The sequence below is a fragment of the Morchella sextelata genome (assembly GCF_020137385.1).
Source record: "Morchella sextelata strain SCLS chromosome Unknown scls_28, whole genome shotgun sequence".
NCBI lineage: Eukaryota > Fungi > Ascomycota > Pezizomycetes > Pezizales > Morchellaceae > Morchella > Morchella sextelata.
This window is the reverse complement of record NW_025408643.1, coordinates 515,468-526,150: the sequence shown is the minus strand read 5'-3', so window position 1 is coordinate 526,150 and position 10,683 is coordinate 515,468. Positions and strand designations below refer to the sequence as shown.

General features: G+C 49.7%; 2 protein-coding genes across 2 annotated transcripts; both read left to right on the top strand.

The window, feature by feature from the left end:
- Nucleotides 1-1,302: 1,302 nt before the first annotated feature.
- H6S33_008822 (uncharacterized protein) lies at nt 1,303-2,133 on the top strand (the record flags this gene model as incomplete). Its single annotated transcript, XM_044840165.1, has 2 exons — nt 1,303-1,593; nt 1,642-2,133. 2 exons carry the CDS (start codon nt 1,303-1,305, stop codon nt 2,131-2,133), a joined length of 783 nt encoding a protein of 260 aa, XP_044687678.1.
- Nucleotides 2,134-6,681: 4,548 nt separating this feature from the next.
- On the top strand, nt 6,682-8,499 carry H6S33_008821 (uncharacterized protein; the record flags this gene model as incomplete). Its single annotated transcript, XM_044840164.1, has 5 exons — nt 6,682-6,951; nt 7,014-7,230; nt 7,316-7,698; nt 7,784-8,160; nt 8,235-8,499. 5 exons carry the CDS (start codon nt 6,682-6,684, stop codon nt 8,497-8,499), a joined length of 1,512 nt encoding a protein of 503 aa, XP_044687677.1.
- Between the last annotated feature and the right edge of the window lie 2,184 nt (nt 8,500-10,683).

The following is a 10,683-nucleotide window of genomic DNA, read 5'->3' as shown; positions in this document are numbered from 1 at the left end:
AAGCCTGGCCAATCTATCTTACCATCGGGAACATCAAGTCGTCAGTGCGGAATAAGCCCACTGGGTATTCGTTTATTCTCCTAGGGCTGCTGCCAGTTCTACCTAAGCTCGGGAAGAATTCACTCGCTAATTCCGCTTTACGACATCAGAGTCAAATGGCGCTGCATCACCCCCTATGGGAGATCTTTCAAACCATTCGGAAGTGCTCTCAGGAAGGCGAGCTAATCGCATGCGCTGACGGATATGAACGTCTATGCTTTCCGGTGTTGTCGGGTTGGATCGCTAATCAATCTGAGCATTCAAACTTACAAAATATTAGTACTAACTCTTGTCCAAGATGCGAGGTGGAATTCCACAGTCTTGGAAGCACTCACCGGAGCCCTATGCGCAATCACGAGGATTACCGGGAGAGGGTAAAGCTATTCAGGGAGAACCCAGGAAACCTTGGACCGGTGGAAAACCTTGTTGTGAGATCCGTGAAAACACTCTTCAATGCTTTCTGTGGTATGCTGAGGGTTAATCCATATGATCTCAACAAACTGGGCATTCTGCACAATATCTACCTAGGGATCTTGAAGCCCATGATGGATTGGGTTCAGGCTTTCTTGAAGAAGCACGATCGATTGGAGGAATTTGACAAGGCTTGGGCCTCGATTGCGCCTTGCCCTGGACTGGCAGTACGGAACAAGGCATATCGTGCTACAACCCAATAGCAAGGGAAGAAGATGCGAAATCTGGGGTGGGTTGTTTTTGGAGCACTCGCGGCTACTCTGAGAAACACAGGGGTGGCTGTCAGGGGTGATTTTGCAAAAGCATTGAAATGTGTACGAGGCTTAATCGACTTCCACTTAATGGCGCAGTGTGGAAGTCATACGACGAGCTTTCATGGATCGATTAGTTAATACACTGGGTTACGAGTAGTTAGATTAGTCAGAAAGGTTCTATTGGGTTCTATCGAGTTCTGTGGGTCGTAAGCGTGTGAGTCACTTTGGATTTGTCATCGCTAGGATTTCCTTGGGTATATTAGGAGGTTTCGTTTTCGTTTCTTGTTCTCTTTCTTTTCTTTCTTTTACTACGCAACGTCTTCTGTACCTACCCTGTCTATTATTATATATAATATTACTTCCTCTTCTTTACTCCAGAAGACCACCCCGCCGCTAGTTCCCTTGTCCCGTTGACCCTTACCAATGCTAGAATCCCTCAAGACCCCTACTGCAGGCTCCCACACTGACCTCTACTACCCCCTTCGTACCCTGCGCAATACTTGCTACTCGTCCCCTTGAGACGAGTACATTGAACTATATGGAGAGCTATCTGGAGGATTTCTATAAACACGAGGATATCTTTTTAGAATTCCAGGCATACGAGAGGATGTTAAAGGATGCGAGACATCGGATGAAAGCATTGAGCCTGAGCGGTGCAGGCTCCCAGAGCACTCAGCGATGCTTAGAGGAGATCCGTGAGATCCGGGAAAGGTCTCACTTCAACTTCATCAAATTGCACGTGTTAACGCACTATCGGGAACATGTCGAGCGCTTTGGTAGCATTCCTCAGTACTCCACCGACATCAGCGAGCTCGCCCATATGCGTCAGGTAAAAGAGGCATAGAGAGCATCGAACAAGGTCGATGCTGCGATGCAGATACTGGACTATGGGGGGCGACGATTGGCTTTAGAGATTCGGATTCTGAACCTAAAAGACATCGTTGGGGGTCCTGAGAGCACTGACGACATTCTTTGGAGCCATCGAGATAACCTAAAGGAATTACTTGAGATTTTCAAAATCGAAGATCGTAGAAAAAGGCCAAATGAACGACCGATAGTAGAAGGCCGACTGCCTCTAAAACGTCATTGCAACCCCTCCACGAAATCGGAAAGACTTTTCAATATTGCAGATGCACTGCAAATAAGCCATACCACGTTGTACCGCCTGATAAAAGAGTATGCGGAGGATGCGGGATGCTCTCAAAGCTTCGTCGGGAGCTCTGAAAGCATTTTAGAGTGCTGGATGGAGATGTTCACATGTTTGCAGGTTCCGATACCAATCTTCCACAGACCTGAGGTGTACGAGGTCCACAACATTAGGTGTACTGGAAACGCATCTTTTAGGAAGGGGAAAATAAGAAAGGACTAGGTATGGGTGTTGATAGCCTTCTCAGGGGAGTGGGGAGTATTTCGGGGACGCTTACCAGGACGTGTGGAGGCTTTGTTCAAGGTGCGAGACAGTACGGGGTGAGCCCATAGGTTATGTATAGTAGAGCTGCTCAAAGCAAAGGATCGTGGTATTGCTGATAGCTCACACGGGCTGCTGAGGGTCTGTAGGAGGAGGAGGAAGAGGATGTGGGTCGTGAATATTCGGAGTATATTGGGAATGGCCCATTTGTTTGAGGCGGAGGCTGGCAATTGGTTGGTGAATACTAGGATAGACTTGCGTACGTTGAATAAATTTAGTTGAATGCTGTGAGAGCAGTCGTGAGTGCTCTAATTTGAATTCTCCCAAGGCTGTCGTGAGGGCTCTATAGTGAATACTGTAAGGGCATTCGTGAGTGCTCTAGGAAAGTTAGCCACAATTGGACTCTCTAATTCAAAATTCATGTCTTTCTGCTAAGCATTCGGATTGGAAGAAGGAGGTAAAGTTTCAGCCGCTCAGTATCTGAGTCTGACTATCCAGCAAGCCCACTCCAGGAGGGCGCGGTAGGCAGGCATTGGTCTTCCGATCAGTAAAGTCATCCTGCACCTTTTTCTAGTTCATGTTTGCTGCTTATACATGCACATTGAGCTTTTCAGACGAGCCGTTCCATGGCCTCAACCTCAAGGCTTTTGCCTTTCACGAATCGACAGATACATAGACTTTCGTCAAAGGTTTAGTAGTCATCACCAGTATACATGACAGTACTCGTATCAGTATCCCGCGACTGACCATACAGCGGCGTGAAGGATACCCACGCGAGATATCATTTGAGGGACTGGTGGTGCCTAACCAGCCTTTGACGAAAGCATATCAATTCAAAGAGGTCTAAGTGAGGGTTTGCCTCACCTTGGGTGGTATTACCACGGATGCGTTGGTAGCTCTATGAGCATTGGTGAGTGCTCTGAAAGCATTTGCGGGAGCATTCGTGGTGCTGACAGACGTGAGTCAATTCGTTTGGAGGAGCCTGGTGATGGGAGCATTATTGAGTGCTCTCTGGACGTGGGTAATATCCCCTGGCAGAGTCTGGCAAAGAGCACATTAGCGAGTGGTCTCCCTATACGAGTAACACCCACCCTGATGGAACGTGACAGTGGGAGCATTGTCGAGCGCTCTCTGGACGCAGGTGGTATCTCCTGGCAGAGCCTGGCAAAGAGATCATTAACGAATGCTCTCTGAACATGAGGAATATCTCCTGCAAAGCAAGGCGAAGAAGGAATTGCCCAATAATCTCCGACGTGAGTCAATTCATTTGGCGGAGATGGGTAAAGAGAGCATTGGGGAGTGTTTTCCAGATGTGGGTGATATCCACTGACGGAGTAGAGAGAGCATTGGCGAGTGCCCTCCGGAGACGAGTAATATTCTTCCAAGGAGCTTGGCGAAGAGAGCATTGGCAGGTGGTCTCTGGATGCAGGTGATATCCCCGATCGGTGCCTGACGAAGAGGGCGTTGACGAGTACTCTCCAGGCGTGAAAAGTAGAGCCTGTCGGCGCCTGCCGAAGAGGGCGTTGGCGAGTACTTTCGAGATATGAAGGGTATATCCTGGCGGGGCGTGGTGAAAGGGCATTGGCGAGTGCTCTCCAGGCGTGAAGTGTATAGCCTGGTGGTGCCTGACGGAAAGGGCATTGGCGAGTGCTCTCCTGAGATGAGCAGTATCTCCTGGCGCTGCCTGGTGAGGAAAGCATTGGCGAGTGCTCTACTGACGTAAGCGATATCGCCTGGCGGAGCCTGGCGGAAGTGCTATCCTCTGGCAGCATCGGACGCACCAGGCGCTCAGGGCGCAAGCTTCGCGCCAGGATGTGGGCTCTGCTCCCTGGGAAATAGCGGAGCTTGCTGATCCTGTTAACTCAAGTGGCTGACCTGTATCCTGGGATATGGGTGTCCGAACTTGCGTAACGTAGTGTGAGAATAGTATCGCAAATGACCTGATACAGAAGGAAGGAAGAACTATAGAATTCAAGTTAGCAGCGAGGATGGAAACAGGAAGTTTGCGTAAAGAGAGAAAGGGAAGAAGAGAAACCATAACAACAACCCATACATATATACTTTCCTAATCCTGTCCGTATGACTCATAACTCATGTAACAGCAACCCAAAGAACATACTGAAACCTAATAACCAATCTAATATTCTCCTTTCCGCAACCCAAGTTTTGGTACGCCGTAACGCGTACAGAGTTACTGGAGTAGTAAGACGAGGGAGGTGAGAAGGAGGGAGATTGATCTTAGCAAGGTTTCGTTTACAGTTTTCTTTTCCCTGATTGCGCAGGGGCGGGTTTATTGGATTTTTGGTTAAGCTTTTGTTTCTTTTCCCATTTTTTTTTTTTTGTGTTTGTGTTTGTGGCGGTTTTGTGATAATTCTTATACTTTGAAACAATATAAAGAAATCTAAATCTAAGTCTCCTTACCCCTCGGGGTCGAATGGACACCCCTCGGTTTCTCCGACCTGATTCTCCAATTGCTTCAGGGATTACTTGATTCCAAACCCCATTTTTACTGAATCGAAGCCTCTTACGAGGATGCGTCCTTCTTTTCACCCCAATTAACGTTGGTGTTCGAGGTCGACGAACACTCACGCACCCATGGCCAAGGATTAACATATATTTATCTAGTATTGGTAGTGTATGGCCTCTGGCAATCAGACCGGAGAAGCAGGAAGCAGAGCTGAGGGCTCAAGATATTAGGTAAGCTAGGACTAAATAGGCCTAGTGTATTGAGCGGACCTCTTACTCTTCTGCAACGTCCCAACCTCTGCCGCCCGATCAAGGCACTAGGCACTGATAGAGAAAACCCGAGGGGAAGGATGGTGGGTTATGCCGAGAAATCTCATTTTGATGCAGCAGGGGTATTCTACTCTGCAGAATTGACGTCCAATTCAAACTGGGGTGCCTCTGGTTGGTCTAACTCTGCTGGGGCGCAACGATAATACGGTACTATCCCTAAAGTCACATCAAAGCACACAATACATCGCTGTGCCATATGATTATGGGTCAGGACGTAGTAGATAAAGTGCATGATCAAGACGTGCAAAGGAAACAGCTAAGAGCCCCAATCTGTAGTAACCAAGAATGCGCAATCTCTCCCTGCCGTTTTGCCGCGCCGTCCCCAAATGGCGGGGTGTCTACAGATCGGAGGCCAGGTAGAGTAGATTACAAATCTAAACTTAAGACTAGAATACATACGAGTCTCACAACCACGATCGGGCTGACGACCGCGAATGTGGGTTGGGTATATGTATGATCAGCAGAAGGTCTAGAGTAGGGAACTACGTATTGACTGACGGCGGTACCCACCAGACGCCGCAGTGGGCAACGGCTCGACTCTCTGGAGGTTAAAAGACAACGTCTTGAACACCCTTGCGAGCGAGGTGAGACATCCAAGGCTGAAGAAGACACGAGCATACATTTTAGACTCTGTTACCCACAGAGCCTAAGGCAGGATGAACACAAATCTATTACCCAACCCGTTACCCCATGATGTCACATGTGTGTGTAGAGTACTTTTGTGAGGGCTCGATTAGTGTCACTCTGGTCCACAAACACAGGGTGAAATCAAGACTGTGCCGGCATCGCGCGGATCACCCAGGCCTAGGCGCTATATATAAGCATATATCCTCGCCGGCTGACTGCATCCATGTACTCTACATATGTACAGGCAAAAGTGTTCGTGATTTAGCTTTAATGTCAGTGCGCAGTGTGGCGCACCCGTAATGATGTTATTAATGTTGAGATTCAAAACAACGAAAAAGATATAGTATAGTTCGTGACTATATATAAAAGTAGGTAAGTCATTGATCTTATTCTACATTAATTCTGGGCGCCATTGGTCACTGGAAAAGTCTTCTGGTTTGGGGGGGGGGGGGGGGGTTTGATGGTCCGCAACGATTATATATGGAGAAATGTCACTGCGAAATCTGAATCACGAACACTTTTGTAGAGTGGCTGTATGTACTCTACATGTAGAATAGGTTGCCTGCTCCTTGCATGTAACCGCAGACAGACGGCAGATCATGGTTAAAGTACTCTACTCTGTTACAAACGCGTGGGCTGAACACACACGGGAGAGAGGTCAGAATGTCGTGGCACAAATGGAGGAGTACTCGCCGTGTTCTTTGGTGCAGCAGTACCAGAGTCCCTCGTATTCCCCTCACCAACACGGGAATGCTCGACAGCCAGGCTCTACCGCGTTGGGACAACTAGTAGGCACGGGCTCGCAATTGGCCAGGCGCCCGACTAGTCGCAGTCGCAGCCAGCCAATGATCGGCGGTGGCCCTCTTCTGCCCTGCCAATGATCAGCTGCCGGTAGTTGGATCAGATCTCTTCGGCCCGGGTGCGACAATCCACGTACCTACTCTATGAATATTTACAATGTCTCGAGCACATATCGGGGCAGAGTGCGGGTGGGGGACCCATGGTATACTGTACTGATATATCTTTGAGCGGTGCTCCCCCGGCCTTAATTCCTCCAATTCACCATCCATCACTTTGCCCGCCAATATGAGGTTCTTTGCAGCCGCTCTTGCTACAGCTGCTGTGGCTCTCTTCGCCGGAGCCCATGGCCAGACATGTAACTCCGACCAGTATAATGGCCATGACACTACAGCCACCGACCTGGCCCCGCTCCTCTCCCCAAGGGCGCGCATCTACATGCGCAGCATGACCAACAGCACCCAGTTTGAAGAGATGACGATCCGCTACTCGCGGACCTCGGTGCCGGATCTCAGCGCCTTCATCAGCGTCGGCACCCCCGAAGATGTCAGCGTTATCGTAGGGCACCCCGGCCATTGATCCCCCCCACGGATGGCATTGCTGACACTCTCGCTCGACAGATCAAGTATGCAAATTCACACTCCCGCGAGATCCTCGCTGGGAACCGCCGCCATGCCTGGTCCCGGACCCTCAGCCGTACCCGCAACGCAATCATGATCGACATCTCCACGCTCAAAAACATCACCGTCGACACCGAGGCCAACACCGTGACAGTCGGGGGCGGTGTCAGTGTCGGCGATGTCATGCCCGCGCTGCAGGCCGTCGGGAAGGAAACAAGTGAGTACATACAATACATGCACACCCGATTCGATATGATATTGCTTCGATTCTAGCCGGGCCCCCGCTAACCAAACCATCGCAGCCACCGGGACCTGCGACTGCGTTGGCTTCCTGGGCGCCTCTCTCGGCGGCGGGCATGGCCGTCTGCAGGGCCGCCATGGGCTCATGGCGGACAACATCCTGTCTGTCCGCCTGACCACGGCCACCGGCGAGATGATCACCGTTTCGGACACCTCGCACCCGGACCTGTTCTGGGCGCTGCGCGGTGCGGGCCACAATTTCGGCATCATCACGGAGGCTACATACAAGATCTACGACGCCGCGAACGGGGGGATGCAGTACACGACGAATGTGATGTACGATACCGTGCATATGACCGAGATGTTTGAGGCCATGAACAACTTCAAAGTTCCGGCCGATTACAGCGCACTGCTCAACGTCTTGATGGACACTAATTCTAGCACTGTTCGTCTCCCCCCCCCACTCCCCACCCCCATCTCTCCAAACATGGTCAGCCATATATATATATATATACTAATAACGCCCCCAGCCGCGAATGGTCCTGAACTTTGTCTCCTCTGAGCCCGAGGCCACCGCAAAGGCGCAGTTCGCCTCCGCCTTTGGCCACATCCCCTACATCTCCGCCATCGAGGCCGTGCTCCCGTGGGCGTCCGTCAACGGCCGCGGCCTCACCGGCACGGGCGACTTTGCGTGCGGCAACCGCGCACGGAAGCGCATTGCCGGGGTGGCGACGACGCGCTACAACACCACGGCAATCCTGGAGGTGTTTGAGAAGTACAAGAACTTCGCGGCCAGGCCGGGCGCGGGCGCCGCCAGGATGGTCTTTGAGTCGTACTCGGTCAAGGGCGTGCAGAAGGTTGACCCCGACAGCACGGCGTATCCGTGGCGCGCTGAGACGGGCGTTATGTATGTCCTTCCCCCCCCCCCCCCCCAAACCCTCCATCTGGACCACAGGGACTTGCTAACATGCGGGTTGATAGCCTGATGAATGCGGGGTATACGGACGATGCGCGGGCGGACGAGGCCGAGGACTGGCTGTTTGAGGCCATGGCAATCATGCATGCGAGCAGCGGGTTTCCGCGCCCGGCGCTGTACATGAACTATGCGAGCGGCACCGAGGGCTTTGGCGCAATGTATGGGTATGACGAGTGGCGCCAGGAGAAGCTGAAGAAGCTCAAGAAGGAGTGGGATCCGCATTGTGTGTTTAGTTGGTTTAATCCGATACCGATTGAGTGCCAGCGGTGAGGTGGTTTGGGAAGCCGGGGGAGGGGGGTAATGATTGGAGTGTGGGATTTTGGTAATGTGGGATGAAGACATGTTTTGTTGTGGCGGTGTTTTGGGAGAGATTAATGAGATGTTGAAAAGTAGGAATATACTCATGCTAGATCTATATATATGTGCATCCGTATCAAGCCATCTCTTTATCGACCATGTCCACTCCACATCGCAAACTTAAGTAGTGCAGTACACTCTTTGAGATAAGGATTTATACACGGGCTATAACGATACCAGTGCCCGGTCCCGCCGGTTTTGTAGGGTCGTTGGGTGTAGAAATATTGGGGATTTGTTGTATGGGTACTCTTGTAGAGAAAGTGAGAATTTGTAGCGTCCACCCCCCCCCCCCCCCCCGGGGGGGAATACACAGAAAGCTCAGATGTTTAAATCACTTATCCCCCCACTTGGTAAGGAACACACTCTTGCAATTAACTCTGTGGTGGTGGAAAAACACCCATAGACCGCGGCCGTGGGATATGTTCACCATGCCTAGAAAACCTAACCCTGGATTTACTATCACGGCCTAGTCTGTCAACGCTGACCCTTTTTCGTGGGGGCCAAAAGCCACAGTAAGTTGGCGAGAGATTGATTCAGATTCAATAACTGATAACGATATCAGTGAATTTGTTAGAGGAGCCACACCTTTTGGCCTCCACGAGGAAGGGTCACCATATATTGAGAGACTAAGGGATACGGAGGTATGTATTGAGATAGGAATATGAATTTCTTGTCCGGGCCGTGAGTGTCTACAGTAGACGCACTCACGGGGGGGCATGTGGTGACTACGGGTGTGTGGAGAGTACCAAAAATGGATTTGCAAAAAACTGGTAGTTGAAATTCGGGATAGCGAATGGATTTTGCGGTGAGGGAATGAGAGTCCCATGCAGAGGGTCCGTACGGGGCAGCAAAGAACTCGGAGCGTTGAGTTTTGGCATATCGAGTTGCGAACTTGATTTACCAGTGGTGTCTACTCGCGCGTTAATTAATTATACACTGTACAAGTCCTGAGAAATTTCGTGAGGCCGTTGCTGCCAAGATCTCTCGGCTTGTTGGATGTATTGGGGCGTCAGAACGCCGCAACCAATGGTGGGCCGTGCCCTGAATAATTGCTACTCCGAACACGCGGGGTCAGTCGCACTGTGTATTCCGATTCCATACTCTCTACACAACCCTACGTACCCGACACCAATCCTCCGGTTATCTGGAGGATTTCCTTCGTTTAGCTAGATCTGCGGCAAAAGCACTAAATTTGATCTAACTCGCCTGCCTGTAATAATGGAGATAGCGCTACCCTGTGGTACAACCAAGCACACAGGTGTGGTGTAAGTTAAACCACTGTTTGGTGTTATTAAACCACAATGTGGTGTATGTACTGTATACTAGTTAAATTATTAACCCCGTGGAGTGTAATTACACCACAATATTTCCCGTGTCAGATATCTATGGTTTAATTACACCACACTCCACCGACTTTCTCTCTCTCTGTTTTTTTTTTTTTTTTTTTTTTGTCCGCAAGTCAAAATTAAGTTCGCAAAATTGCTCTAAAATTACATACATATGTACCTATGGTGCACTTGGAGTATACTATTTTTCATCGAAATTTTCTCTATCAAGACAGTGTCACGAGCCTAAGGTGATATAATTACCGGTAGAGATCATGAACCATAATGGTGGCTTGATGGCTAGAGTCTTGATTTAAGTATCATCGATAATAGGGGGTATACAGTTTGATTCATAGTTATTTTACATTTTTACATATTCACCCATATCGTAGTATTGATATTTACACTCCCTGTTGATGTAAGGTACACTATCTGTTAGTGCAAAATACACCACTGGGTGGTTTGACAACACAATTTTCATGGATCGACTAGTGGAGGTACGGGGTTACGGAGAGTTGTATTAGTCAGAAAGGTTCTACTGGGTTCTATCGGGTTCTGTTGATTGTTAATGTATGAGTCATGTTGGATTTGTCATCGCTGGGATTTCCTTGAGTATATTAAGGGGGGTTGTTCGTTGTTCTCGTTCTTTTCTTTCTTTTTTCTTTACGCAACGTCTTCTGTATCTACGCTGTTTATTGCTATACAATATTATCGTCCTCTTCTTTCTTTAAAGAAGACCACCGCCTCGCTTCCTTCGTGCCCCATCGAACCT